Source organism: Barbatula barbatula, assembly GCF_947034865.1.
Source record: "Barbatula barbatula genome assembly, chromosome: 14".
NCBI lineage: Eukaryota > Metazoa > Chordata > Actinopteri > Cypriniformes > Nemacheilidae > Barbatula > Barbatula barbatula.
Window position 1 is genome coordinate 6,801,633 of NC_136777.1, and position 27,050 is coordinate 6,828,682.

The 27,050-nt window shown below is 38.7% G+C and overlaps 4 protein-coding genes across 12 annotated transcripts; 3 read left to right on the forward strand and 1 right to left on the reverse strand.

Moving 5' to 3' along the window:
* Positions 1-1,289: 1,289 nt before the first annotated feature.
* Positions 1,290-5,529, forward strand: bend3 (BEN domain containing 3). Of its 8 annotated transcripts, none has more exons than XM_079472757.1 (5): positions 1,290-1,429; positions 1,619-1,758; positions 2,105-2,159; positions 2,430-2,596; positions 2,728-5,508. In XM_079472757.1, exons 3-5 carry the CDS (start codon positions 2,108-2,110, stop codon positions 4,981-4,983), a joined length of 2,475 nt encoding a protein of 824 aa, XP_079328883.1. In that variant the 5' UTR covers positions 1,290-1,429; positions 1,619-1,758; positions 2,105-2,107; the 3' UTR covers positions 4,984-5,508. The 8 variants fall into 8 exon arrangements, with proteins under 8 accessions (XP_079328883.1, XP_079328881.1, XP_079328884.1 ...); XM_079472755.1 differs by having other exon boundaries at positions 1,642-1,866; XM_079472758.1 differs by having other exon boundaries at positions 1,298-1,429; positions 1,642-1,758; positions 2,728-5,529.
* Positions 5,521-7,619, reverse strand: mtres1 (mitochondrial transcription rescue factor 1). Its single transcript, XM_079472762.1, has 4 exons — positions 7,510-7,619; positions 6,594-7,046; positions 6,430-6,502; positions 5,521-6,275 (listed from the first exon to the last, which is right to left on the reverse strand). Exons 2-4 carry the CDS (start codon positions 7,007-7,009, stop codon positions 6,093-6,095), a joined length of 672 nt encoding a protein of 223 aa, XP_079328888.1. The 5' UTR covers positions 7,010-7,046; positions 7,510-7,619; the 3' UTR covers positions 5,521-6,092.
* Positions 7,620-8,210: 591 nt separating this feature from the next.
* On the forward strand, positions 8,211-12,446 carry matn3b (matrilin 3b). Of its 2 annotated transcripts, XM_079472760.1 has the most exons (6): positions 8,211-8,505; positions 9,608-9,979; positions 10,619-11,194; positions 11,325-11,456; positions 11,651-11,752; positions 12,009-12,384. In XM_079472760.1, the coding sequence occupies exons 1-6, from the start codon at positions 8,337-8,339 to the stop codon at positions 12,056-12,058; spliced, it is 1,401 nt and encodes a 466-aa protein (XP_079328886.1). In that variant the 5' UTR covers positions 8,211-8,336; the 3' UTR covers positions 12,059-12,384. The 2 variants fall into 2 exon arrangements, with proteins under 2 accessions (XP_079328886.1, XP_079328887.1); XM_079472761.1 differs by lacking the exon at positions 9,608-9,979 and having other exon boundaries at positions 8,277-8,505; positions 12,009-12,446.
* Positions 12,447-12,663: 217 nt separating this feature from the next.
* On the forward strand, positions 12,664-26,095 carry wdr35 (WD repeat domain 35). The gene is made up of 29 exons (XM_079472580.1): positions 12,664-12,926; positions 13,129-13,246; positions 13,697-13,768; positions 13,858-13,950; positions 14,033-14,161; positions 14,250-14,383; positions 14,483-14,648; positions 14,757-14,902; positions 15,008-15,133; positions 15,436-15,621; positions 15,749-15,781; positions 15,981-16,037; positions 16,143-16,203; positions 16,995-17,139; positions 17,610-17,679; positions 17,919-17,972; positions 18,060-18,169; positions 18,358-18,574; positions 19,250-19,330; positions 19,518-19,654; positions 20,702-20,905; positions 21,547-21,693; positions 21,891-22,023; positions 22,128-22,238; positions 22,709-22,873; positions 23,068-23,208; positions 23,803-23,959; positions 24,729-24,969; positions 25,316-26,095. Exons 1-29 carry the CDS (start codon positions 12,903-12,905, stop codon positions 25,464-25,466), a joined length of 3,609 nt encoding a protein of 1,202 aa, XP_079328706.1. The 5' UTR covers positions 12,664-12,902; the 3' UTR covers positions 25,467-26,095.
* The last annotated feature ends 955 nt before the right edge of the window (positions 26,096-27,050 follow it).

Consider the following 27,050-nt stretch of genomic DNA (forward strand, 5'->3'; position numbering starts at 1 on the left):
GGCTGACAGATGTGTATAAGTATAAGAATTATGTATTTCAAAGTCCAATCCTACTTCTAAATCAGACCTGGGACCTCGAATAGAATTTAATCACTCGAGAGCAGAGTGGGTCCGACAAAACGGGACTTTGCCTTGTAGTACATGTAATGTCCGCTAGATGGCAGTTCTTCAGTAACTAGCGGAAGCGCGTGACAGATCTGGTACGCATCGTTTTAATTTGAGTGTGATGGCAAAGGATAATATTTATTTTTTAAGAAAACTTAATCCTTTTTTAAACAAATCATGCAAATGACCTATGCTAAAAAAATACCTTTTTTGCCAAGTAGCGTACAGTGGATTTACATATACAAGTATTTTTTCTTGCTGTAGCTACTGGTGCTTAAACATGACAGAAAATAGAATAAGTGTATTATATATATATATATATATATATATATATATATATATATATATATATATATATATATATATATATATATATATATATATATATATATATATATATATATATATATATATATATATATATATATATATATATATATATATATATATATATATATGGATATATGGATAAATAATACAATTATTAAGAATATAAATATAGCTATGATTATTTTGAGCATGTAGGCCAATATTTGGGAAAATAAAAAAGAAAGACACTGTACATTAGTGCAAATGCTATAATTTGAGCTAATAAGGTGCGTTAAAGCAATTCAAGGTGTATAAAGTTACTAGAGTTCATTTTTTTGTAGAAAGATGCCCATGAGTATGATTCTGAAGCAACACACACACACACACACAGACCAAAGTACACTCAAACAGTTCGTGGTAGTCTACCGTTTAGTTTAATTGTGTTTATTGCGTAATTTAATGTATTTATATTTCATTGAAGCAGGAAAAATAATAGAATGTACTATAACAACATTTATATATATTATTATAGTCTCTCACCATTACAAAACAATGCATAAACATAATAAACGTGTCTGTGCGAGACTGATTAATTATCATAGAGTTTAGTGCAAACAACCATCTTAAAGAAAAAGGATTAAAACCGTTTAAAGTTATCCCCTTATAAAAAACACACTGTTCATGAGTGTCGATTACGCGGACTCCTGTGAAATTCATACCTCTTAAAATACATATCACGAAAAGTCCCACAGTCCGAACTACGTGCATTTCGCGGCCACGGCGCCGCAGCGCAAGCATTCCCGCGGGGTGGGCTGGCAGGAGCCCACAGCAAACCCACAGCTGTGCGGAAATGACACAGTACCGTCACGTCACGCGAGAGGGCACTGACTAGAGGAAAAAAGCAGCGGAGAGAAACACGGACAACAGTTACCCGTGGAAAATCCACTGGATTTAAAGACACGGCCATGACTGACGCATCCTAACCTATCGCACACGGCTGTCCGGAGTAGCGAAGGTAAGTTTTATTCGTGCCGTACAGGTTGTCTTTGGGTGCCGTGTCTCGCGAAACTCATCGGTGGATGTTTTTCTTGCCGCGTCACGCAAGAGGGAGAGTTGCAGACGGGGGTGGGAGGGGAAAACACGAGAGAGAAGGGCAAGACTCTGCGTTACTGCAAAAATATAAAGAATACATTATTCCCTAAAGGCACATCATGCTGTCCACATTAGGGACGCAAGAGCAGCGCAGCAGGGACGCGATTGTCCGTCTGTCTCCCCGCTTGCACCGATCCGTGGGGTTTCCAGTGGAAGAATGAGGAAGTGGAGCCGGTGGACGGGGGTCGAACGGTGAAGCAGCGCCTCTCTCGTGATCTGGCGAGACTTTACAGTGCAGGACATGAACAAAAAATGTTTTATGTAAAACTTAAACGTGAAGGTCTTCACTCTTGGGTTTAGGTTGAGTTTTTCAATCACCACTATTTTCAATTACATTCTTGAGTAATAAATCTGGCAATATTGTGTTTTAAAAACCCAAATGTTTTTTTTACACAATGTCAATTTATAATTCGCATATTGCAAGCTTTAATTCTCTGAGCAGTTTATCTAAACATAAAAAACATAAGTATAATGTAATAATAAACGTATATCATTTATTATCAGTAATAAATCACCGTTCTTTTGTTTTTCTTTCCAGGACATGAGCTCCTCTGTGTGTATGGTTAATGCAGACGGACAAGTGCCTAGTAAAAGTAATAAGGATTCACACTCATGGCATCTCTAATGCTCATTGTGCCTTGTGAACTTTCATAACACATCACACTTTTGCACTGTTAACTAACAATATAATCTAAGTGAATCATCCAATGTCAGGAGACACCTATGTGTAACCTATGATGATTAAAAGTGTTCGGTTAAAATGACTGAAATACTGATAATACTTTTTCAACATATCTCCTGTCACCTTCATAGAATAAGTTTTTTGAATATTTAAGAACCTTTGTTGTGTTTTTCTTGAGAAGTTAAAGTGGAGAAAGATGCAGAAGACATCATTCAAAACACAGAGCGAAAGATGGAGAGCTTCCTTCAGCGCATTACAAAACGTACAGCAGCGCACACGGGACCTGATGCTCATGCAGCAGAGGTGGAACGGCACCCTAGCAGGAAGAGAGTCAAGGTGACAACCCAGGTGAGGTGTGATGCATGTGAGGAATGTACCATCTGTTCATATGATGACATAACTAGTTAAAACTGTATGATGCTGTTTTTATCTCTCTTTTTGTATTGTACGAACCACAGTAACGTCTATTTTCTTTCTAGGCAGCAGAATATCTCCATGATGGCAGTTCAGATGATGGAAGCAGGTCAAACTCTCAAGCGCCCCGATTTTCTCCTCAGGAGCCGATACACATCTCTTCATACAGAAAACCACTCTACAGCATCACCCATCGCATTTCCGAGCGTAAAGCTGCATTTAATTCGGACCAGCACGGTGTTCACAATGGACTCAGAGCAAGCCATAACGGTGTCCACAGTGTCCAAAATCTCAGCAGCTCTGGAAAGCATCATGCGTTTAAGGCCTCCCCCATTGTGGGGGTCACAGGGTCTCCTGCTACCTTGGATTCTCACCTCTACCCGCTCATTGAGAAGATGTTCTTCCTCCTCAACACGCTGAATTCCAGCATGACTCAGCTGCACAGTAAAGTGGATTTGCTGTCGCTGGAAGTGACGCGCATTAAAAAGCAGATGAAGCCCTCTGAGATGGTCATGGAATTTCAGCCTCCACCTGAATACCAGTTGACGGGCGATGAGCTGACCCAGCTGATGGAGCAAACGTCCACGGCCGGTGACCTGGGCTGCAGGCTGCTCGTTCAGCTGTTCCCTGAACTCTTCACAGCAAAGGAATGCACACACGGTTGGAGTGCGTGCGGCCTCGCGACCAAACGCACGTTAGATTCGTTGCACCTTCAGTTAATACGCAACTATGTGGAAGTATGCTTCCCACTTGTGAAAAACGAAAACGTATGGCAGACGGAGTGCTTGATGCCGATCAATGATTTCTTGAATCGTTTCTGGGCCCAGAAAGACATGGAGAGCGGACAGGTGTGTGACAAACAGGCTCCAGTGGTTATAAGGTTTGACGTAGAACAAAATCATAGTTGCCATTTTATCAATGAAGATCCCCAGGATGAAAATCTTTCCCTCAACTCTGGAGAGAACAATAATGATATTCATTCCAACAATGTCAGCTCAGATGCAACGTTTGACCCTCGAGTCACATCTGGCGATGACTCCGAAGACTTGACCTCTCATGAGGATCTTGTAATTTTTTTGTTAAACAGACTCTTTCCTGAAGTGTTCGAGGAGGGTAGGTTGCCAGAGGGCATCAGCAGCATTGGGCAGTTGGTAACTGACTCGGACAGGCTAGAGGTTATACGAAAATACATGGAGGCCAATTTCCCTAATGTCCTCGAGGACAGCTGGCTACAGTTATGCGTCCAGCGTATGGAGGAAGCACTGGAGAGCCTTTCAGAAAACAACCAAGAGGAGATGTATGACCCCTCCCGTCTCCCCGATAACATCTGTATTGTTAAGATCGGTGATTTGTGCGATTATGAAAAACCAAATCGCAGGTCGAAAAAGACGTGGTTGGAACCTGTGGATTTTGACCAACTGGACGTTCCACTTCCAAGCTTCGATGTTTCTCAGGAGTATCTACTGACTAAAGAACAGCTAAAGAACAACTATGAATGCAGTTTATCCATTGGAAATTTTGCCTCCCGACTTTTGGTTCTCATGTTCCCCGAGCTCTTCACTTACGAGAATGCACGGAAACACTACAACTGCAGTGGCTCTCTGGGAAAGAAACAACTGGATCCCGTAAGAGTCAATCTCATCAGACATTATGTTCAACTGCTCTACCCCCAAGCGAAAAATGACCGTGTGTGGACTCTTGAGTTTGTTGGCAAACTCGACGAGCGCTGTAGGCGACGGGATACCGATCAACGCCGTTCATACCAGCAGCAACGGAAGTCTTATTCACCTGATCAAGAACCCTACCCAAAGGACTCCCAAACTGCTGGCCAAATTAACATTCTCCCCACAGATCGCTCAAAGGAGGAATTTGAAATCCTGTCTACACCTTTAGAGAAAAGCAGCAAGGACTTCTGCAAGATTCCTCTTGAGGATCTTTCAGTGTCCACCCCAGATTTTCCAGTGCCTTCTGACTACCTGCTCACGGATGCAGAGGTGAGAGAGATTGTCCAGCAGAGTCTGTCTGTGGGGAATTTCGCTGCCCGTCTTCTAGTACGTCTCTTTCCTGAGCTTTTCACACAGGAAAATCTACGGCTGCAGTACAACCACTCTGGGGCCTGCAACAAGAAGCAGCTTGACCCTGTGCGCCTCCGTCTCATTCGCCATTACGTTGAGGCCGTGTACCCGGTTGAGAAAATGGATGAGGTGTGGCACTATGAATGCGTGCCGAGCATCGACGAGCGCTGCCGGCGGCCCAATCGCAAGAAGTGTGACATTCTAAAGAAGGCAAAGAGATCAAACAACACTGTGACTTATTCTTAACAATGTTCCTGCTATGTGCAGTCCTGTTTTCCTATATTTTACACAATATAGTTGTTATTTGCACAAGTCTATAAGCTGAAGAATATAAACTAACCTTGTCTTGTTTAAGGTCCAGTTTGACTGGTTGAGTTCAGGTCCATGGACCTTAAACCGGATGGGGTTTTAAGTGACAGAAAAGTTTGTAATTGAAGCCATTATCACCTGACAGTGATACATTAGTGTTTTTATTTATATGCCAAAATAATATTGTTGTAATTCTAAAGTCTATAGATAAGCTATAGTAGCCTTAATCATCTTCAATGTAAACATTTAGGTCTTTAAAAACAATAGGTCACTTTAGTTTGGGGTGAGGGCAGAGAAAATATATTTTTGTTTTAGTCGTAGCAATGTTGCAGCACTGGCTTTTTCTAATTATTAACATATTAAAGTATGTCCTGCCTTACAGGAAGTCAATCGTATTCATCTGTACTAAACTATAGCAACAGGTTATATGTTATATTTTTAAATAAAAATTCACAACCAAGCATGTTTTTTTTTGTTGATCTTTATTTGCATTGCATCTTTGCTAGGAGCTTTACATGGAAATGGCAAATTATTATGATCTTTTCATGTTTTTCAACATTTAGTCTTAATGTTTTGGCAAAGTATACTGTATAGAATATTTACATTTGTCAGGGTATTGACATATTTATTACAGATCATATAATAAAAACTTTTTTTAAATACAGTTTTAAAAAACTTTAGTTATGCTGTGCATGACTGTCTTGATATTTCATTTTTTTATTTGGCTTTGTTATAGTGCGGATGTATGCAAATTCTTCACACATCTACTGATCAGAAAAGCAACAAAAAAAATCATAATCGAGGGGAGGAAAACAATTAATATTAGACCATATCAATTTTTTAAACAACAGGATGTATTTGTGTTCCAATTGTAACTGCAGAATATTCACATGTCTTCAGTAATATGAAGGAGTCATGAGAATTATTTTCATGGACATCAGACTGTGAAGAACACAGTATGAAGAAAACTGCAGTCTGCTGAAACAAATTATTGAAGAGTTGAAGAAATTCAACTTTTTTATCGGCCACTTTCACAAACTTTTCCTTCACTGCTTATACACGTCCTTTCTGGGAAGTTGGAGGTGTTTCCAGCTTCTTAAAATGACTTTTTGCTTTTCTGCATCTTTTGTCTCTCCAACCACCTTTTTTAAGATCACTCTCTTTAGTAAGACTGTGTCCATTTCCTTGTCTTCATTTATGATCAGATCCAGTTTGTCACCCACTTTAACCTATAGGGAGAAACAGAAATTGACTTACATTAGATACCATATCATTTTGAGTTCACATAAGCGAAAAACTTAGCTTAAAAATATATTTTTGGGAACTTAGATATTTCTGTGCAGCGGTTCTCCTGCAGGACGCCACTAGATGGCGCTCACTCACCATTTTACTCTTCTTGGTAAGACTCTGACCGTTCAATCGCACTTTGTGGCTATAGAAAGCATCCTCCACACCACTGCAAAACAGATAAAATGTGTAAAGCCATTACGTCTTAAAACACTGCAGCTCAATGGTGGAAAAGAATATATCTCAATACTTTAACTTACTTTCGTGCAATATCCAGTCCAGACTTCAAAACTAGATCAAAGCGTAGAGACTGCACAGTTTTCTCATGGTCTTTGTAGTCTTTAGGTAAGCCTGGGTCATCTTGAAGCTCATTCTCATAATCACTAGCTTCTGGATCTTCCTCATCTTCCTCTTCCTCCTCCTGCACCGCTCTCTGTCTTCCTTTCTTTCTTGTGCTCTTGAGTCTTGTCTGCTGAAGCGGCCAGCTCTGTCGTCCGTCCCACAATTTTGTCCACATGGTTGTCTGGGGAGCGGCTGAACCCCACACCTGACGAGCATGTAAGGTTCGCGGACACCACATGTTCAGACCTGAGCCATGACACGGCGTTAGTAGCTGCAGAGAGTTCAATCTGCCCAGCTGCCGCAGGGCCAGCGCCTGCACGGACAGACTCTGCATTCTGTACAGTACGCTGGTAACGTAACCGGGGGAAACACTAGGGGAAAAGAGTTATATACAGTACATCACAGGTGTGTGTTCACCTTGTTAATCATAAAGTGTTACACAATATGAATCTGAACGGATTGTTTTCTTATCCTGAACGTCTTCATTTGAGTAAAGATGTAGACATACAGCTGACATCGTATGCACTAAATGACATTGCTTTAAGGTGCCAAAAGATTGCTTTAAGGTGTGTAAGTTACAGTTTTGGAAATAAATCATTTAAGGAGCGAAACGCAGACGAAATGTTACAAAGGAATAAGGAGTAAAATAGTATAAATTAGTAAAGACATGACCTGTTTATCATGACAGCATATTGCAAATCTGGATAAACAGTGTTTCCACATCAGCAACTGAAGGCAGATACTTCGAAATAACACCTTACCAACAACAAAAGCAAAGACATCGCTAACATAATCTTTAACACAAATAAAACTGACAGAAAAAACACTTTTTACCTCCCGAGCTGAGAGATATTTTCTCTCTGTTCTCCAACGAGCAGAGTAAAAACAAACCTACTGACGCGTCTGCTGCTGCTGTAGTGATTTTATTATAGCGCCATCTACATGCCGGATGTATGATCATCTGGGTATTATTAAAGATAAACTGTACTAAATCTCTTAAATGTCCATTAGCAAATTACCGTTGTATTCAACATTATAGATTACTTTGTGTACTGTGTTTTATTTAAGCACCAATTAATGTTTTTGTTCAATCAAATGTTTTTGTATTAGAAGGCTATTGGGAAATAAGCCTTTAATCATTGCGGAATTTTTATTTGTATATAGAGTAAACACAAAATAATATTTTAAAATGCAACGTTATGCTTAATCTTTTTTTGTATTAATCTTTTTTATATTTCGGAAATTTACCATTTGAGTTTTTCAGAATTTACCAGTTATGTGTAAATTTCAAATAAAAATACGATACGAAGTTTGTTTCTATTTGCATTTATTTGCAGAATACGAGAACTGGGAAACTGGTCAAAATTACAACATTTACCTCAAATACTTAAAAGAAAACAACCTTTTTGTTTTTCGAATCGCAATTTACTTTATCCTTTCGATTTTGTTAAATGCGTGTCTTATTAATTTTTAGTGCCATTCTACTGTGGCCCATCTGTATGAAAGACCAAACGCCCGCCCAGTCAAACCCTCTTGTTTCTCTGGATTGGCTAATGTTGGAGGTTCGGGGGCCAGCTGCTTTAAAACACGTGAAAGTCTTCTTCTGCCAAAACCGCGGGTCAGAATAGGCTCAAGAACTAATATAGTGTATCCTTATCAACATGACGCGCCTTATGAGCCTTTTTCTCTTTTATTTCTCTGGGTTTTTAATGGGGGTACAAGGCACGTATGGCCCATACATACGGAACCAGAACCAGCTGTACATCGACCGCCAACGATCTCACTTCACTCCTAATATGCCTGGACAGGGGAACTCTATTAATTTTGGAGGTATGGACATTATTATATTAATGTAATCTAAGAATTGAATGTTAAGCTATTTAAGAATAACGAGAAGTGAAATTGTTATTTTTTTCAAGCAATTCAAAATTCAGACTATGAATAAAAAATTGCATAGGGGTATAGTATGACAACTAAACCGTACCATGTGTCATATGGTGTGACAGTAAAAATGTAGAAAACTATATTATTTTATTTATATTTATTGTATAAACTGGCATAAGAGAGATGTGTCTTTATTTTTTTTGCTATCACACCATAGGACACATGTGCTTCTTATTTGTCAAGTACCCATATTAACTTATGAAATTAGGAGTTATATTTAAAAACAACATTTGAGAAACATTTACATAATTCTCTTTATAGTCCAAAAGGCAGAAGGTCCTGTGTAATATGTAGCTGAACTGGTTTTATTAACATGTGTGTTTAACAAAACTCCAACTGGTACAAAACGCGGCAGCTCGAGTTCTTACAAGTACAAAAAAGTATGAGCATATTAGACCGGTTCTGTCAACCTTGAACTGGTTACCTATAAAGCATCGCATTAACTTTAAAATCTTGCTTATTACCTATAAAGCCCTTCATGGTTTAGCTCCTCTATACTGGAGTGAACTTCTCTTGTATTGCAGTCCTTCATGTTCACTACGCTCTCAGGTGTCAGGTCAGTTGGTAATACCTAGAATTTCAAAATCAAGTGAGATCATTTTCCTTTCTAGTGCCTAAACTTTGGAGCAGTCTTCCCTGCAGTTTTCACCATTTTTTTTGTTTTTACTTGTATAACCATATATGTTTAGCTTATAGTCAATATGTTTCTCGTACAGCTGCTATGTAACAATGAAAATTGTAAAAAGCACTATATAAATAAAGTTGACTTTTTACTAGTGCTTGAACAAGACCTTTAGTCTGGTTACTGTAGCTCTTGCTTTTGCTATAAAATCATAAAGTGTCATGATCATCAAAACCACATCTTGCTTTAAACCATCAGAGAAACAGCTTAACTTGGTGATTTTTCCCCACCATTTCATGTTATTTTTTTTCTCTCTCCCTCTTCCTCTCTCCCTTCATTTTTCTTTCCCTCTCTAACCAATCAAAGCTCATGGCTTAAATCACAGGTTTCACAGCTATCATCATCGTCATCCTCACCATCATCAGCAGCGGCCACCCTGGAAATGGCCTCCTTTTAATTACCACCATCCTGTTTTACCTGTGCGACCCATCTCACCTGTCTCACCCGTTCAACCCATCTCACCTGTCTTACCCATCCGACCAATCTCACCTGTCCAAGCCGTTGTGCCAACAACACCCAGAACACCAGTGACATCTCCTGACCCAACAGTGCCCATGCCACCACTCACCACGGTAGCCACCCTTCCCCCACCTCCTCCAACACAGACTACAACCACTCCTCCACCGGTCAGTACCACTCGTGCCACAACTGCCCCTGCTGAACCTCCCACTGTCCCAGGTAGACCCACCCTACCCCAGAGGGGGGAGAAGAACATTCTGTCTTCAGTTCCTTTAAATAATCGTATCTCTCTTCCTTGCAGGGAAATTCATTTAAACTGAAGGGTTGTTTAGTATTGACCGAACAAGGTTGTGAAATGCATCTGTACACAAACAGCCATGTACCAATAATGTGATTATTTTAATAAAACTAAGCTTATTGTTCACAGAAATGGAGCTGTAACCTTGTATAACAGATTGGATTAACCCCAAAAGCTTTCATAGCACATGATTTTTGCATTGGTGCAAAAAACAGGAACAATAGAGAGCAGCACCATCGATCATTTCACATCTCTTGTTAAACTATACAAATACATTGGACTATTTCTTGGGTGACGATATTGCAAAGCAGGAGTTCTAAGCAAAACACATTTTAATGTATCTAATCTCATTAAACTATAGGAGAAACAATTGAGATATTCAATTTTATGTGTCTTTGATATTTCCTGTCAGTGCTGTTTACTAAGAAGCATCTCTTTCTTACGAATAATTTAAATATTAATAAATTTTTTAATGATTGCTTATTTACCACATAAAAACATGAACCTGATAAAAAAATGCTAATAATGAAAACTGTATTTTAAATTTCTCCCCCTCACAGCTCCAGCCGAACTCTGCAAGAGCCGGCCGTTGGACCTGGTCTTTATAATTGACAGTTCTCGTAGCGTTCGCCCTGCCGAGTTTGAGAAAGTGAAAATTTTCCTTTCCGATATGGTTAACTCGCTGGATATTGGCTCAGATGCAACGCGAGTGGCCCTGGTTAACTACGCCAGTACCGTCAAGATTGAGTTCCTCCTGAAAAAGTACTTCAGCAAGGCAGACATCAAGCAAGCCTTCTCCCGTATTGATCCGCTCTCTACAGGAACCATGACTGGCTTGGCCATCAAAACTTCCATGGAGCAGGTTTTCACAGAAGAAGCAGGGATGCGGCCACAGAAGAAGAAAATCCCTAAGGTGGCCATCATTGTGACAGATGGGAGACCGCAGGATAAAGTGGAAGAGGTGGCAGCAGCTGCAAGGACTTCTGGGATTGAAATATATGCCATTGGAGTGGATAGAGCAGAAATGCGGTCTCTCAAACTTATGGCCAGCCACCCTATGGAGGATCACGTGTTCTATGTGGAAACATATGGTGTAATCGAGAAACTCACATCCAAGTTCAGGGAGTCTCTATGTGGTAAGAGAGTAGATTTTGTTTAGAAATAGTTTCTCAGGAAATAAATTACACAAATAATCATTTTTAGATTAGAAGAAAACTGTGATAATTAGTAGTAAAATTTCTTTGGCTAATTCAGCTGATTTTGCAGGTTTCGATGCTTGTGCACTTGGGCACAGCTGCGAACATATTTGTGTCAACAACAATGCTTCTTATTTCTGCAAGTGCAGGGATGGATATGTCCTCAACTCAGATAAAAAAACATGTGCTAAGCAGAGAAACGGTTTGTTTAAGATAAAAAGTTATGCATCTTATTGCAAATATGCATAGTATGCATAATATTAAGAACATTTAAGAAAAATATAAAAAAAACCATTTTACTCAAACTAAAAATTATCATTAGTGGCATGCAATGTTATAATAACCATATTGAACATAACTAGTCAAGGAAATATTACAGTCTTGTTTCTTTTTCAGAAGAGGCCAGAGGGGGTTTATCTGAAAATCCCTGCATGTGTGAAGCTCAGATCGCATTTCAGAAGAAGGTCCACAGCAGCATACAGCAGCTTACCAGCAAACATATCCTTTTAGCCGAACTGGCCTGTTGTTTTTTGTAGTCCTATATTTTCACTTCATAATAATGCATTTAGGGTTTGCTTGCATGTGTATTTGCGTTTAATGAAGTGTTCATGTGTTAAACATGTTTAAAGGATGATGTCTATCAATAGTCATATTGGCCCTTGTCTGTCTGGGATTTCAGAAAACCATTCCTTGGTTTTTTAAGAGTCCTGATGATCAGGATGCGTTCTGTGTTTTTATCCTTAACTGTTCTTACTGGATGACATCACAAACAGGGTGCAACAGTTTGATATCCGTCGGGAATAGAAGATTGGATTCATAACTATAATAAAAGGTCAATTAATCTCACAGTGCATTAAGAATAAACCTTTCTGTTTATTTAATCTGTTAGGTAAGTTTTATTTGCAGTGCTTAAAATGATATTTTAAATGTCTATATGGTATACCCATCGTTAAGTTTTAGATGTTTTCTTGAGGAAATGTAATTTTATTTGGAAAAGGTTGACAAATCAAACATGTTACCTTTGCTTGTTTTATAGCAAAATGTAAAGTGTGTGCATAATGTCCTTTGTATTTTATTGTCTATTATGGATGCCTGTACAAATATGTATGAACAAATAAAAATGTTATTGGAAACAATTTTGCATTTTTATGTATTGCATTTTCTGAATGTATAATAAAAATGTATCTATATCAAGTTATTCAATTATTTTCAAGTAATGATATATATATATATATATATCAAGTCATGTTATTCACCTTTACATTTATAATAATGTGATGTAGATAACGTGAACAGTCAATTTAACTTTTTTAAATATTTTTTTAACTAATCGCATTAGATGATAAAGCATACAGTGAACGATTACTATATGGACTACTAATACCATGACCCCGCGAATCTACGTCATTTCCGGATTCTGGTTACCTAGAAACCAAGCAAACCGTTTTACAGACGCAGCATAAATGCATGGAAACGACAACGCTCTTTAAAATGCCTTGAATAGCGGTGTTCACATGCGATATTGCTTTAAGGAAAACTATACAGAAATATTTTATATTGCTCAAAGTCATCGAAACAAGAATAAAACATTATCGTCTGAAAGACAAGCAAACTTAGTGGCAAGCTAAGAGGCTAAGCTAAATCCAATATGTTTATTTATCTCAGTAAGAAGGTAAGCGTGAAATACCGCATGATCACTTTGAGTAAAATTTGAGTAACTGTTAGGCTATTTGCTCTGTGCTAACCCGTTGATGCTTTTGTGTTGATCTATCGTCTAGCTTGGCTATCTATGTTCAGTTTTTTGTGAAAGCCTTTGTCATAACGACAGCTGCATATTAGCTGTTTCTGCATGTGAACTTTGTGTTTGTCCTCAGATTGCCATTCCAAACAATACGATTTTAAAATGTGTGTCCTGGAACAAAGATCAGGGATTCATAGCTTGTGGAGGAGAGGATGGACTTTTAAAAGTGCTCAAGCTTGAAACTTACACAGGTATGATACACAAACATGCAGGGTTGTCTGTGCGTGTGTCTCATCTGTTAAAATGATGTTATACAATGCACATGTGTTTCAACAAATTCAACAAGCAGTTACTGTTCTACAGGGTTTTAAATGAGTTATAAATAGTGTTGGGTGATAAATTACTAGTTACTTATTAATTCAAATAAACAATAAATAACTGAATAAATTATTCTTATTAACTGACCAAAGTATATACATTAAAGCATACATTTTTAAGTTTGACTTGAAATGTTGATTACATTTCATGACAGTATTTAGTTACTGAAATTAAATTAGAGAAAAATAAGAGTAACCCCTTACTTTACTTTTTCAAGGGAAAAGTAATTAAATTACAGTAACTATTTACGTAGTAACTAGTTACACCCAACACTGGTTATAAATGCTATGGCTGTACAATCATCTATGATCATTTTGTCTTAGATGATGCTAAACTGAAAGGCCTGGCTGCTCCCAGCAACCTATCTATGAATCAGACACTGGAGGGCCACAGTGGTAAGAAGGATGAAAATGTTCAGTCCTGTATGAGTTTAAATCTATTTTTGTATGTGTTAATGTCTTAAATTGAGTGATTGGCTGTACAGGTGCAGTACAGGTTGTGACGTGGAATGAACAGTACCAGAAATTGACCACCAGTGACCAGAATGGGCTCATCATTGTCTGGATGCTTTACAAAGGTAAACAACTACATTTAGAAAAATTATAATCTCATTAACGTTAAAATCAGTCTGATTGATGTGCATTTTGTGTGTCTAACAGGATCCTGGTATGAAGAGATGATTAATAACAGGAATAAATCAGTGGTTAGGAGCATGAGCTGGAATGCTGATGGTCTGAAGATCTGCATTGTATATGAGGATGGTGCCGTGATCGTGGGCTCGGTGGACGGTGAGGACAGATATGCTCCCCACTCCACTTTGTCATTTTGTCATTTTTTTGGTTTGGTAGTTTATAGTGTGACTGTGTAAACATGCAGGAAACAGAATCTGGGGAAAAGAACTTAAGGGGACTCAGCTGGCACATGTGGCCTGGTCACCAGACAGTAAGATCCTGCTATTTGGGATGACCAACAGAGAGATCCACATCTATGACAACCAGGGAAACTTTATTGTGAGTGCTATATTATAGTTGCTTTTCGTGATGTTATAGGTTTGAAGTCAGTTGGAACACTACAAATAAAACACAACTACCCTGTTTATTTGTGCCCAGATGAAGATGACCATGAGTTGTTTGGCGAATGTAACAGGTGCCCTCAGTATAGCAGGTATTCACTGGTACCCGGGCACAGAGGGCTATCTAGAGCCAGACTGCCCCTGCCTGGCTGTTTGTTTCACCAACGGGCACTGCCAAGTCATGCGGCATGAGAGTGATGACAGTAAGCAAACTATGTATTTCGCATTGTTCTTTATGTCACTGCAGTGAGGACAGAGAGAACGAAAAGGAAAAAAGTCAAATAAAAATCTCTGCTTAATTTTGTGTGTAGGTCCTGTGATTATTGAGACGGGAATGTGGCATGTGGCCAGTATCCAGTGGAATCACTGTGGCAGTGTTCTGGCTATAGCGGGAAACAGAAGCAGTGGTGCTGAGAAGGAGATCAATGTTGTTCACTTCTACACACCATTTGGAGATGTGAGTACAGGTCACACAGCTTATTGAAATCAGAATTTTGTTATTCTAATTACTACCATAATGCCAAATGTTGTTTATGCACTCTTTTGATCTCATCATGTCCAGCTCTTGCGGACTCTGAAGGTTCCAGGCAAGCAGATGACTGCTGTATCATGGGAAGGTGGAGGACTTCGAATTGGGCTGGCTGTAGATTCCTTTATTTACTTTGCCAACATTCGGCCAGATTACAAAGTAATTACATTTCATTAAATTTGTGTATTGATGGGCATAAGATGAAAAAAAAACCATGTAAGATCTGTTTGGAGACCACGGATGACTGTCACAGATTTAACTCTTGTCTGTTTCCTGTCATAATTTGGAGATCACCATAATGTCAGTTATTGTCTGTCTGCTCAAATAAACAGGATTCGAAAAGATGCAGATGACCCCAATCCAAACCTCATTAAACATCAAGAATAGTTGTGTACTAAAACAGCTGTCATTGAATTCCATTCAGCATCTCTGATCTAGCATATGTTCCTCTGCTTCTGTAGTGGGGTTACTGCAGTAATACTGTGGTGTATGCATACACACGCCCTGATAGGCTGGAGTACAGCGTGGTCTTCTGGGATACTAAGAATAATGAGAAGTTTGTAAAATACGTCAAGAGTCTCATGTCCATCACCACTTGCGGGGATTTCTGCATCTTGGCAACGAAAGCAGATGACACACACCCACAGGTACACAAACTGCAAATACGTTGTTGAATGGTTATTTAATTGCTGTTCAGATGTATGTTGTATCTGTTTGAGGGACGATCTCATCAAATGCTTACTGTGTACGATTGTCTGTTATCATCATAAACAGGAGGATACAGAAGCAGATTCGGGATCAACTGTGGTAAAAATAACTTTTTTAACCAAATACAATAGAAAGCAGATTTTAATAGATAATGACAACCCGAGATTCTATCATGAAGTTGTTGTTGAAGATTTAAAGGGATAGTTAACCCAAAATGAAAATGTATTTGTTCAAACTCATTGGTTGTGTAAGTAAACTTTGAGAAAGCTGTTCTTAAGAGCCAACCGCTTTACCACAGGCATTTCATGAGCTGTCCTATCAAAAGCCCCCTATGGATCTGTCTAAGAGGAGAAAGGTATTATAAACATATGCAAAGAGATCCTATCAGATATTTATCTAATGCTGATTTGAGAGCTGTAATCATGCAGTAAAGATACTTTTCTTTGTTATCTTTCTGTAGTATGTTTTGGTGTTGTGTAACTCCATTGGAACCCCCCAGGACTCCAAATATATTGACATTGGTGAGTAAAAAAAGCTCACATATTATTTAATGTGTGTAGATTAAACCTTACCAGGGTAATAAGAACCCCAAGTTAACTTATACACTTGCCAAATAAATAAATAAATATAATAAACACATGAAATGTACATTTGATGGATTATGTCTCTATTACTCCGTCACATAATGGTTTCTTTTGGTTTCTTCAATGATAAGCATAGAATTGCTTGTGGTAATAATGACGAAATAACACCAACACACTTTGTAAGAAGCTGTGGTGGGAATCCCGACTCCTTCCTCTCGCTTTCACAGGCATCCTGCTAAATTCCTCCCCTGGTTGGGAGAGCAGATCTGTGGGGAGGAAGAGATGTTCACCTTGATGTTTTTTGGGAAGATTCCAGAACAACAGCAGCACACACACAGACAGACAGCAGAATAAATGCTCCCTTCATGTGCTCTCGGAAATTCAATAATTTCTACTTCAACCCGGAAATAATTTATGGAACGGTGCTCTTTTAATGTTAGCAGATACTTGTAATGTTGAAATGCTGCAAAATCATTAGTAACATTAATGTTTTAATGTTACTAAATACTTTTAATGTCACTAAATCCTAACATTACTTCCGGGTTAAAGTGGGAATTAGCAAATTTCCGAGAGCACGTGAAGGCAGCATTAGGCCATCTCATTGAAATATATGACTCCCATTCAATGTAGATGTGACTTTGTTAACACCAAATCTTTGGAATCTTTAAAATGGTCAACATTTTGAAATCAAAGCATTTCAACTTTCCTGGATGTTTTCTCTCTTATAGACCCGTTTTTCATCACCATGTCAAAGACTCACGTGATCGCTGCATCTAAGGAGGCGTTTTACGTTTGGCAGTATCGTGTGGCCAAGAAACTCACCGCTCTTGAAATCAACCAGGTGGCCAAAACCAGAAAGGAAGGTCGTGAGAGGTGAGGGTCAAAGGTTAACAATGGGTGTTTCTGAATTATCTAGTGGAATGTTAAAAAGACTACCTACCTTGCAACCACACAGAATATATATGAAACATTAGATAACTCCGTTTTTTAAAGTTTTAAAAAATCATGTTTTTTTACTGTGTATTCCAATTTATAAAAAACATGATGATAAAAAGAGTTATCTCATTTTGGAATCAAACTCTTCATATACAGTATACGTATATATTAAATCTTTGACCCAACTTGCAAATTCTTTCAGCATCCAGTAAAAGTAAGCCAACATTCAAAGTTTGTCTTTGACAAACTTTCCTTTTCTAGTTTGTGTCTGCCTGTCTGTCTGTCGATACAGTGTGAGAGACTGTTCGGTGGCGGCAGAACTGTTTAACAACACACTTAATCATTTCTTCTACATAATGTTTTTTTCACTCTGTCTTAACCTCTCTGATTGATTCTCTCTTCTTTAGGGTTTATCACATTGATGACAGTCCAAGCGGAACATCGGATGGGACGATGAATTTAGCAAAAGCCTTCACAGTGAGTACACTTATCACACCCACACACACACCTGTGGCTCTCTTAAACTCCGGTCAGTAGATTACTGGGAAACATCCTGACATTTTTCAAGTCTTTTTTACGTTTCATTTCCCCAAGGTACTTAAGAGCAACTCAGATATAATATTTCCCCACAAAATACAAATAATTTGTGTGAAATGTGGGGGCCCTCAGTACTTTACAAAATTTGGGGCAGAAATTAACAATTGTATTTGTTTTAGGGGACGAAAGATCCGATCTGCTGCATCACAGCATCAGACAGGATGCTTATAGTGGTACGTCTGATTTACACAAGACAGACACATGTGCATCCTCCGCCCAAAGCACTTTGTTTTAATAATTTGTGTTTGTTATGTCCACAGGGTCGCGAATCTGGTGCCTTGCAAAGATACAGCCTGCCTAACATCAGCCTTCTTCAGAAATACTCCCTCACCTCTAGACCATATCAACTGTCTCTCAATTGTAACTCCAGGTCTGAGCTCTTTCTGACCCATGTAACTGCAGAACATATAAGCACTATTGTCCCAACTAGGCACTCTACAAGCCATAAATGTTAATCTGAGTTGGTTTGTGTTATTTTGTCCTCAAGCAATATTCTAATTTTTGTGTGGAAAATGCAGTTGTTGTTTTTTTATGCTGACTTTCATCTTCTGTTTCCAGCCGTCTGGCAATTATTGACATCACCGGCGTGCTGACTTTTTTGGATGTGGAGACCCGCGGTTCATCAGGGGAGGCAGAGAGCGGGTCCACACCTGGAGACCCATCTAAATTTGAGCGCAAAGATGTCTGGGATATGAAATGGGCAAACGACAACCCAGATCTGTTTTCAATGATGGAGAAAACAAGAATGTACGTCTTCAGAAACCTGGACCCTGAGGTAACAGCCTTTTCCCACAGTTTTAATATAATGCAGATGTAAGGAATAGACCATAAATGATGCCTTCATGGGGAGAAAAATCACATATCACTGCCAAAACCTAGAATGTCCAATGACCTTTAAAATGGTTGAGTACTGTATTGTCAAAGTTGACAAGCACTTTTGAATACTTTTTATTGGTTAGATGTTTGCAAAACCCAGTGACAAACATAAAGGCTCAACAATAATAATGATTTATGGCAAAAAAGGTTTCAGAAGGACATATAACTCACTCGTATGTCTTTCCAAATCAGATTTTGGGAAAAATCCTTTACATTTATTAAACTACTAGTATACACATAAACATTCTATACTTTGAAATAACTGATACAGAAAAACAAGCATTTTAAGATAACGCTACTCACTCTGTATATATAGTTACTTTATGTAGTCGTTTGTATGTAGGATTCAGGAAGTGGTGCCTTTGTCAAATAAACACATCAGCCTCAGTAAATCACAGAGCACATGGACTGTAGTTTAGACCACCTACAGCTGAGACTCATAAAAGCTTTTCCTTTTCGCACGTACAGGTAGCAGGAGTGTGGCTTACAAGTCCATCTCACATATTATATATTGTGGCCATATTTTATATAGAGATGATCAAATAACCGAAATTGTGTCATGTTTTGAACACAGGAGCCGATTCAAACATCTGGCTTCATCTGCCATTTTGAGGATCTGGAGATCAAATCTGTTCTTTTGGATGAGATTATGAGGGTTAGTTTTCCGTCTCTTTGTCATGAATATAATTTCTTGCCTGGCTATTGTAAACTTAAATTTAGAATTTTTTCATAGTGAGAATTCTTATGAAATATCATGGCAATAAAAAAGTTGTGGAAACAGTAAATTGAGTCTTTGCCTTGCTATTGTAACTATTATAAGAACATCTGTTCCATATGTTTAGGATCCCGATTCCCCAAATAAAGATTATTTAATGAACTTTGAGATCCGCTCACTGAGGGACAGCAGGGCTCTGATAGAGAAGGTTGGAATCGAAGACGCTTCACAGTTTATTGAAGACAATCCCCACCCGCGCCTCTGGTAAGACACACACTCATTCCACAAATGATATGGAGCGATTTAACTATTTACCTAAGTGTACATATAAACAGAAGGAGGAATCCATGAATGAAAGTATAGTCAAAGCAGCAGTAAAACACTGTGTGTGTTTCCTCAGTGAGGTGTTGGAAAGTGTGAGGTCCAGTTTTATAGTCTGAATGAAGTGTGAGGGACAGATTTATGGTCTGAATGATGATGCTGGCTCTGGGGGTACATGATAAAACCAGTTTGAGCAAGAACACTTTTGTAGAGATTTCTTTTATTCCTGCCTCACATCTGGGATGAAAAAATCTGTAATAAACATAAACTGTAGAAAAAAAAGACACTTTAGTGTGCAGTTATTTATCATAGTGTCCATTTAAAAAAAAGATCATCAGCCAAGATAGAGATGAGAGAGATGTTACCTGGAGGGTAATGCGTGATAGTCTTGGATCGGCTGTATTGATTTAACAACCCACTGGAGTTTTAGTGGCTCTGTCAGTTCTCACAGCACAAGGAGGAATTTCAGATCAGACTCTTGTCAAAGCGGAGGGGAGGCACTCGTGATTAATATAATTCACTGCACGATATATTAGCTTTTCCATCTTTTTACATAGATTATGCACAGGACGTGTTGCAGTTGCAGGAACTGAGGAAGGAATTCTGAAGTTTAAAGAAAGCATGTTCAATCTCTTTCCATCTGTGTGTGTAAGGATGTGAGCGTGAGAGCTCAAGAGTCTCTGTTGTTTGGTTGTGCTCATCTTTAACATGCCAATGTGTCAGAGGTCAAAGGTTTTCTTAGCGTTCTGTGAGAACATGAACAATCCTTAAGTAAGTTTAATACAATACTAATCTTATTTACAGCGGGAACATTTACGGTTTTCTTTATGGTGTAGATTTCCCTTAACGAAATCTCAGTGTATATAATCTTTGGAAATGAAATAAATTAAAAGAAACAGTTACAAAATAAAAATATTTCTGTGAATCTTTAGGCCTTCTGTACCTCAAGAAAATTCAAATATATTGTGTGTGTTGTCTGTGAACCTCCAGGCGTCTGTTAGCTGAAGCAGCACTGCAGAAGCTGGATTTGAAGATGGCTGAGCAAGCGTTTGTGCGTTGTAAAGACTACCAGGGCATTGAATTTGTAAAGAGACTGAGCAACCTGCAGAGTGAAGCCATGAAACAGGCCGAGGTTGCCGCTTACTTCAGCAGGTTCGAGGAGGCAGAGAGGATGTACCTGGACATGGACCGCAGGTACACATACTGTACACACAGGTGTACTGCATGAATATCTTTACATTTATTTCATACACTGTATTACATTTCTTTCGACACCTTACTCCAAAAACATTGTACTAAATTTAACTGAGGAAAACGATGCAATTAAATAAAACATTTATTCTAGCCTTGTTTACAAACCTTAATTAATTTTTGCCGGCTATCTTAAAAGAAAACGAGAAGTGCAGAGCATTTAACTTCACAATATATTACATAATACAATGACATATTTTTTTTATATTTTGTTTATGTTCTGGCATTCAAAAAGAAATCAAGAAATATCCATATTTTAATTTATTGAAGTGCTACATAAACTACATTGATGAAGGATGTTAGATTCAAACAGAATTACGCTCAAATAAATTTGATTTGGAGTTCTGTGTCTCGAGTAATGGTCAACGCAGTTTTTTAATGCAGATCCAACACAAATGGATTATGTAAACTTCCATTTAAGAAATTTAAATTGATGGCACGCAATGAAATTAGGTTGGTGGTCAAGAATTGTTGCATTAGCTTATTTTGAATAAATAAATCGAACAAAACACACTTTTGATTACATCAGTGATGTAATGTTACTTTAAAATTGATTTCTTTATTGATTTCTTCGTTCTCTGTAGGGACTTGGCTATCAGTTTGCGGATAAAGCTCGGTGATTGGTTCAGGGTCCTGCAGCTGCTGAAGACGGGGTCAGGTGACTCTGATGATGCTCTGCTGGAGCAGGCCTATAATGCTATTGGAGATTACTTTGCAGACAGACAGAAGTGGTAGGTCTTCTGTATTTATGAATATGTGTATGCATGTGTTTCTGTATGGATGTGTGCAGGTGAAACCATGTACTTTGGTCTCAGACACCCTTGGGGAATTGTTGGCTTCCTGTAGTCAGTGTACTATAAATCACTTTGTTTTAAATGGCATTAGAGACTGTGTTATGCATATTTACAGTTAATGTGTATGTCCACAGGTTAAATGCTGTACAGTATTATTTGCAAGGTCGTAATCAGGAACGTCTGGCTGAATGCTATTATATGCTGGAGGACTATGATGGTCTAGAGAGACTTGCAAACACTCTACCCGAGAACCATAAACTGCTACCAGTGAGCCGACTTCTCTGTTTTCTGTTAATCTTTCAATTCATCAATTCTAAACTAATTTATTGAAGTCCTTGAACGTCTGCTTTGATATTTATTTGTGTGTGTAGGACATTGGTCAGATGTTTGTTACCGTGGGGATGTGTGAGCAGGCAGTCAGTGCTTTTCTGAAATGTAACCAGCCCAAAGCAGCTGTGGATGCCTGTGTGCATCTAAACCAGGTAAGGATTCACAAACAGATATTGTTTTTAAACATGCTTTGAACATTTGATCCTTCACTCCAATCCTTCCAGTCTAGACACAACCTGATCCACTTGCATTATGGGTACAGCATATAGAGCTTGGGTATTAATGGGAATTAATACGCATTTCTCAAAGAAACATGATTTTCCTCTCTCTTTCTTCACTGACCACTTTCAGACGCACTGCCCTTTGTCTGGGTTTGTTGCTATTGAGAGATAATGATACTTCTACCAGTATGAATTAGTTTAAATGATAGGTTTTGAGAGATCCTAGTGCTTATCATTAGTTCTACTTAAAGCTCCAGATGCAGTTGTAACCATTAGTAGTCATCATCTGAGTGGAGGTTTGCTACTCATGAAACCATTAAATGTGTAACAAATATCTTTAGTGATGATAACAAGTACATCGGCAAAATAATTTATTTTGAAGTGTGTGTGTGTATTTCCAGTGGAACAAAGCTGTTGAACTTGCCAAAAACCACAGCATGAAGGAAATTGGTCCGCTGTTGTCTAAATATGCGTCGCACCTGTTGGAGAAAAATAAAACTCTGGAAGCTGTGGAGCTTTACAGGAAAGCCCATCACTTCCTGGACGCAGCCAAGCTTATGTTTAAGGTTTGCATGACCTCGTCCATCATCCATTTCTGGGACAAACTGGAACTCCCCAAACCCACACTATCTAATGTATTAAAAAATGTGCAAATGTAATTCTGCTAGTGGTAGAGAAAATTAGACCCTTTAAAGGTTAATAGTCATATATTTTATAATGACATAGTTTGTTTCACATATTGTCTGTGTATATGTGAAAGATCGCTGAAGACGAAGGAAAAAAAAGAACAAGACCACTGCGAGTGAAGAAGCTTTATGTGCTCGCCGCCCTGCTGGTGGAAAACTTTCACACTCAGATCAAAAGCTCACAGCAAAGCAAAACCAAAGGCAAAAAATCTGAGGTACTTAAACTATCAAACAAATACTCTTTTTGTCTGCTTAAAGGTCCAGTGTGTCATTTTTTGGAGGATCTATTGACAAAAATGCAATATCATATACATAACTATTTCTTCAGAGGTGTATAAAGACCTTACATAATGAAGCGTAATGTTTTATTAAGAATGAGCTATTTCTATCTACACACCTTTCTACAGTAGCTCTATAGAGCGTTTGGTAAATAAATGATCTCCCTTAGCAAATAAGGGAAAACGTGACAACACATTAGTTCTGTGTCAGCCACTGTCGTGCTTTTAAAGGTAGGCGGAAGTGAGCCGTTGTTTGCAATCTGCAACCTCACCGCTAGATTCCGCTAAATTTCACACACTGGACCTTTAATGTATTTGAATTAGATTTACCATTGGACTAAGCATTTTATCTTCATTTCCTATTTAGCAAAGCTCCAAAAATATAAAGTAGATGGTAAATAACGTGCTACGCTGTCGTATGCAGCTGCTGTCTGACTCACAGACTGAGAGCATCGGTGGGGCAGGAAGTCAGTTGTGATAAAGGGCTCATTTACAACCTAGTGGGTAATTTGTGTGTGTGATTTATTTCAGGCAACCAGTGCATTAGCAGGGCTGTTAGAAGAAGATGAGTCGTCTTTAGACAGTCGTATCCTGGATGACGCCTGGCGTGGAGCGGAGGCCTATCATTTCTTCTTGCTTGCGCAGAGACAGCTGTATGATGGCAAGGTGGATGCAGCTATGAGGACAGGTATCACACACACATACACAAAAAAGTGAAACTGATGAGGCATTATATGTATGTTTAGGTGTATCCCTGAGTTTTTGTGTTTATGTTTGATGATCGCCATATGCATATTCTGTCAATTAAGATTGTAAATATTTGTGTGTGTGAGAGAGTGCGTGTTTCCTCGTTTTAACCTGAACGCACACCAACACATGCAGACTCATGTCACCGTGGGGACCAAAATTTAGGTCCCTATGTGCAAAAATAGCATGTTTATAAAAATCTAAAAGTGCAAAAAGTTTTCTATGATCTTTAGGTTTAGGAGTAGGGTTAGGGGATAAAATATACAGTTTGTACAGTATAAAAATAATCACGCCTATGGACTGTCCCTGTATAGATAATAAACCAGACGTGTGTTTGTGTGTGAGACAAAGCCAGACATACCATGCACACACACACACACGCGCACACACACACACACACACACACACACACACACACACACACACACACACACACACACCTGAACAGAGAAAACAAAGTAAAGGAGTTGGTCCCCAACATAGACTCGCAAAAGAACTTTGCTTACACTACAGTCTAGACAAGTATGTTTAAAGCTCGACCACCTGGAAAGACATGTGCATGCATGTATGTATGCATATACTGTATCTAGGTGTGTGTGTGTGTGTGTTATTGCGTTCATATTCATTTCAATTTTTTTATGAGTGTAAGTATTAAAATCTTTCTCTCAAGTGTACAGCATAGCTGTTATTACTTCATTTTTTTTCTCTAGCTCTTTATCTCCGTGATTATGAAGATATTATCCCAACTGTGGAGATTTACTCTCTGCTTGCAATCTGCTCCTCTGCCAACTGCGCGTTTGGTACTTGCTCACGTGCCTTTATTAAACTGGAGTCTCTGGAATCACTGACTCCAGATCAGAGGCAGCTTTATGAAGACCTGGCCCTAGAGATCTTCACCAGACACAGCCCGCGAGACACCCGGCAGAGCCAGCAAGACAGCCTTACTGAGGGGTAAGAGAAGAGACTAACTACCAGATGTGCTATATGACCGCACGGAGCCTATAATCACCAGATGGATTTCTGGTGGTTTGTTTAAATAGTAACTGGGGTGTATCTTCTGTTACAACTGGCAGACTGACCTGTGAGGTAACAGTGACGCAAATATAGAAGTTCATAGTTAACAGTTTGAATCAAATTCGTTTTTTAACCTTTACACTACTCTCAGTAAATGGAAAGGATTACCTTTCGCAAAATACCTGCCCTTGTTAAATACATACAACACTTAAAAAAATGAAGACATTTTAAATGAAAGGAAAATTTAAATATTTTTCTCTTGTTCACTCTCTGTCTCACTCAGGCCGGAGGGCAAGTTGCCAACCTGTATAGTGACAGGAAGAGGGATATCGGAGTACCAGTTCTGGATGTGCAGTGTTTGTAAGCACTGTGCTTTGGAGCAGGAGATCACACAGTACAGCTTCTGTCCTCTCTGTCACTCCCCAGTGGTCTAAATACTTCCTGTCTAATTTCCCTCATTCTCTAATTGTAAATGTCAAACACTTTTTACAAAAAAAATGTTGCCTTTATTTATAATTCTATGAAATTCATCATACGTGTATAGATTTTCTATATATTTTTTTAAGTTACATACCAGCATTTTACACAGTGGGATATAAGTAGTGCTTATATGTTTTAATTGTGGAGAACAAGAGAAGTAGATGCTTTTCAATTGAATAAATGTAATCTGTGTAAATGCAAAATAAAAACGAAAGGTTGATCACTTCATGTTGTGTTAACATTTACAATAAAGGGAAAAGAATATGCAAATATATGCATAGGATCAGAATATGTACATTTTGTTATATGTAATAATTATCCAGTAAATCTTTAATAGCAAATCTATCCAGACTACCTAATTTTCACTTTGTCCTGGCTGACCTCTACAGTGAGACACTAGTGAGTACCAAACACTGACACTGCAGACAAAATGCTTTGCGTCATTTGTCGCACATAAACTCATATTTTGTATCGCTGAGAGTTATGTCATGGCGTAATTCTTTACTGGACAATCACAGTTTCGTTTTCTTTTTTGCTTGAGTAGCCAAATTGTATTATTCAAAATAAAAAGCAAATATGAAGCATCGTGTCTCCGTCTTACTATCTGCCTCTAGAGGGCGCACTGCGTCTGTACACGTGCGACAGGTTCTGCTAGAGTACTTTGGCTGAACAATGTGAAAGTTTGAAAAACACTCTAAAAGCAAATGATAACTTCAATATATCTTTAATATTATATGACTTTACACGTCGTTAATTATCCAATAACGTTGGGAAACGGAATGATTTTATTACAGCATCCATAGTGTAACCATGATATTAGAAGTTAAACTAAATCATCCGCAAAAATCATGTTTAGCTACATGCACTTTTCTAAGAAAAGGTTACGCGCAGACTGGCCTGGTAGTCCTGCATCTGACCTCAGATCTCTTGCTGCAGGTGGTACTCAAGATATATTTAATCTTAGCCTTTCATTAGTTTCGTAATCCTTTTGTTGACCTTCACGGGTGACAAACGTATCTGACTCTTACCTGGCTTGATCGCTCTCTACTCTCATTATTTTCTCACTCTGTCGTATTGCCTCACATTTCACCTCCAGTGCTTTTCAAAAGCTGCACCGTGGAGCGTGACAGGCGCGTACTCGAAAGCAAAGCGTAAGCTCGCACCAGTTGCCACGGGCCAGTGACGTACGGACGCGAAGCTGCCCCGAGGCACCACGAGTGCATTAGTGGCACAATCTGCGCTAAGCGTTCCACCCGCCAAAGTCCGTCGCAGGACATGGGGCAAACACTGCGAGCGAGTGCTGTGTTTTCCCCGGGAAGGCGCTGGAGGATGCCAGTATCTACACCGAATGTTTTTGCAGTGCACTGACGCTATCAAGAGAGGTAAGAGGTGATATTGTTCTGTGGTTTTGTGTAGTTTTGGTCACTTAACTTTGCTGCTGTCCTTGGTGCTCGAGTTAGTCAGAACGGGCTGGATACGTGCATTTATACACAAGCTGTCTTCAGAAAAGCTCACCCATTTTAGTCCATATCTGACAG

What these genes read in the sequence shown, in the direction of transcription:
- wdr35 (XM_079472580.1), top strand. Translation starts at nt 12,903, where the DNA reads ATGTTTATTTATCTCAGTAAGAAG. An exon ending in CAGATTCGGGATCAACTGTG is followed by an intron (nt 15,782 to 15,980) that starts GTAAAAATAACT and finishes GCTTTACCACAG; the next exon opens with GCATTTCATGAGCTGTCCTA. An exon ending in ATTTAGCAAAAGCCTTCACA is followed by an intron (nt 17,680 to 17,918) that starts GTGAGTACACTT and finishes TATTTGTTTTAG; the next exon opens with GGGACGAAAGATCCGATCTG.
- matn3b (XM_079472760.1), top strand. Translation starts at nt 8,337, where the DNA reads ATGACGCGCCTTATGAGCCTTTTTCTCTTTTATTTCTCTGGGTTTTTA. An exon ending in ATGTGCTAAGCAGAGAAACG is followed by an intron (nt 11,457 to 11,650) that starts GTTTGTTTAAGA and finishes TTTCTTTTTCAG; the next exon opens with AAGAGGCCAGAGGGGGTTTA. An exon ending in ACAGCAGCTTACCAGCAAAC is followed by an intron (nt 11,753 to 12,008) that starts ATATCCTTTTAG and finishes AACTGTTCTTAC; the next exon opens with TGGATGACATCACAAACAGG.
- bend3 (XM_079472752.1), top strand. Translation starts at nt 2,108, where the DNA reads ATGAGCTCCTCTGTGTGTATGGTTAATGCAGACGGACAAGTGCCTAGT. An exon ending in CGGACAAGTGCCTAGTAAAA is followed by an intron (nt 2,160 to 2,426) that starts GTAATAAGGATT and finishes GTTTTTCTTGAG; the next exon opens with AAGTTAAAGTGGAGAAAGAT. An exon ending in GAGTCAAGGTGACAACCCAG is followed by an intron (nt 2,597 to 2,727) that starts GTGAGGTGTGAT and finishes TTTTCTTTCTAG; the next exon opens with GCAGCAGAATATCTCCATGA.
- mtres1 (XM_079472762.1), bottom strand. Translation starts at nt 7,009, where the DNA reads ATGCAGAGTCTGTCCGTGCAGGCGCTGGCCCTGCGGCAGCTGGGCAGA. An exon ending in GGACTGGATATTGCACGAAA is followed by an intron (nt 6,503 to 6,593) that starts GTAAGTTAAAGT and finishes TCTGTTTTGCAG; the next exon opens with TGGTGTGGAGGATGCTTTCT. An exon ending in TTACCAAGAAGAGTAAAATG is followed by an intron (nt 6,276 to 6,429) that starts GTGAGTGAGCGC and finishes TTCTCCCTATAG; the next exon opens with GTTAAAGTGGGTGACAAACT.